The sequence below is a fragment of the Salvelinus sp. IW2-2015 genome, linkage group LG2, assembly GCF_002910315.2.
Source record: "Salvelinus sp. IW2-2015 linkage group LG2, ASM291031v2, whole genome shotgun sequence".
Taxonomy (NCBI): Eukaryota; Metazoa; Chordata; class Actinopteri; order Salmoniformes; family Salmonidae; genus Salvelinus; species Salvelinus sp. IW2-2015.
This window is the reverse complement of record NC_036839.1, coordinates 17,855,826-17,857,188: the sequence shown is the minus strand read 5'-3', so window position 1 is coordinate 17,857,188 and position 1,363 is coordinate 17,855,826. Positions and strand designations below refer to the sequence as shown.

At 47.5% G+C, this 1,363-nt stretch overlaps 2 protein-coding genes across 2 annotated transcripts in view; one reads left to right on the top strand and one right to left on the bottom strand.

Moving 5' to 3' along the window:
• The window catches only part of LOC111972838 (kelch-like protein 10), a 2,011-nt gene extending 791 nt beyond the window's left edge, over positions 1-1,220 (bottom strand). The window contains exons 1-3 of the mRNA XM_070446230.1: positions 947-1,220; positions 193-679; positions 3-78 (exon numbers count right to left, since the gene is read on the bottom strand). Coding sequence (XP_070302331.1) covers positions 3-78; positions 193-679; positions 947-1,143 — 760 coding nt within the window. The 5' untranslated portion in view covers positions 1,144-1,220. The remainder of the gene's footprint in view (positions 1-2; positions 79-192; positions 680-946) is intronic.
• Positions 1,221-1,291: 71 nt separating this feature from the next.
• The window catches only part of LOC111972216 (cytosolic 5'-nucleotidase 3), an 11,231-nt gene continuing 11,159 nt past the window's right edge, over positions 1,292-1,363 (top strand). The window contains exon 1 of the mRNA XM_023999143.3: positions 1,292-1,335. Within this exon, the coding sequence (XP_023854911.2) occupies positions 1,292-1,335 (44 nt within the window). The remainder of the gene's footprint in view (positions 1,336-1,363) is intronic.

Below are 1,363 nucleotides of genomic sequence, written 5' to 3'. Positions count from 1 at the left end.
GTCATCATTGTCCTTCACCAGGGTATTGTTCTTCACGTTGTTCATGAAGTAGTCGGCTGTCATCAAGGCCATGCGGACCTAAGCACACAGACACAGACAGACAGATGTGTGGTTAGCAGTTGACTAGCAAGACACCCAAACTTACAAAAGTTATCCAACAGTAAGACATTGACACTATTGTTCACCTCTCACCTTGGGCAGCAGCACAGAGACGTGGGCCTTGCGGTCCTGAGGCGAGTGGTTGATCCAGCGTAGGACCGCCTCAAACACAACATCCTCCTGCTTCACATTCAGGTTGTCCTTCTCGATGATGTCACAGAGCTGTGCCAGAGAGAGCTCCTTGAACTCCTCCGAGAAACGCACCATCTCAAAGTGGTGCAGGATGAAAAGGTAGGCCCGGCGGCGCAGATCAGGGCAGGAGTAGAAGTCTGCAAACTTGCAGATGCCGATGCAGTTCTGCAGACAGAGCTGGGCCTCCAGATAGTCGCAGCAGGCTCTCACGATCCCCAGGATGCAGAACTGGTCTGCAGCCGCCAGGAGCGGTTCTACATTCTCCGCAGTCACAGGCACGGAACGTGTGTAGGCATACTCGATGATCAGGCGCATCATGTCTGGGTTCACACCAGGAATGCTGTAGACCCGCTTCTCAATGTTGTTCCAGCCACTTGTGAAGAGAGCACTGTGGATCAAGGGTCAGGGGTATAATAACACAGAGAAACATCATCAAGGTCTCAATATTCTTCTCAATACAGCATTGCTATTGAACAAAGATCCTCAGGATTCCCCAAAAGTAACTAATAATTACAGAGAGTTGGACCAAGCCAGAGATACCCTAAATCTACGATGTTCTCGCATTCTCATTCAAAGTCAAGTGATGCCAGAATGGGAATGTCGTCTGGCCAGCACATCCCAACCCAACCTATCCCAACCAAGGGAAGCTACTCACCGGAAGTATGAGCTGCATCCACAAAGGATGTTCTTGTGGGCATTGAACTCGATGCCATTGACCTTGATGACCACATCACAGAGTTTTCCCTCCAGACGTAACTCGTTAAAGATTGTACAGGTCACAGCACTCATTTTCCTCTCCATGCTGCATCTTTGAAATTTGGTGGAGGTGGCTGTCTCTTCCAGTTCATTCATTCCTTGCTATATTTGATGGGGTTTTGCTAGCTCTTCAGCTTCGACATTTAGCTGGTTTACTACAGCAGCTGTGTTCATCTAAGGATTGTGAATTGTGAATGTTCCACTTATATTATGTTCCAGAATTGTTCATTATTACATCACAGCGATGAGCAAATGGAATCAGAGCATCAGCCTCACTTGTCATAAAAAGTTTGTGTTTAATTTGATCTATCTGACT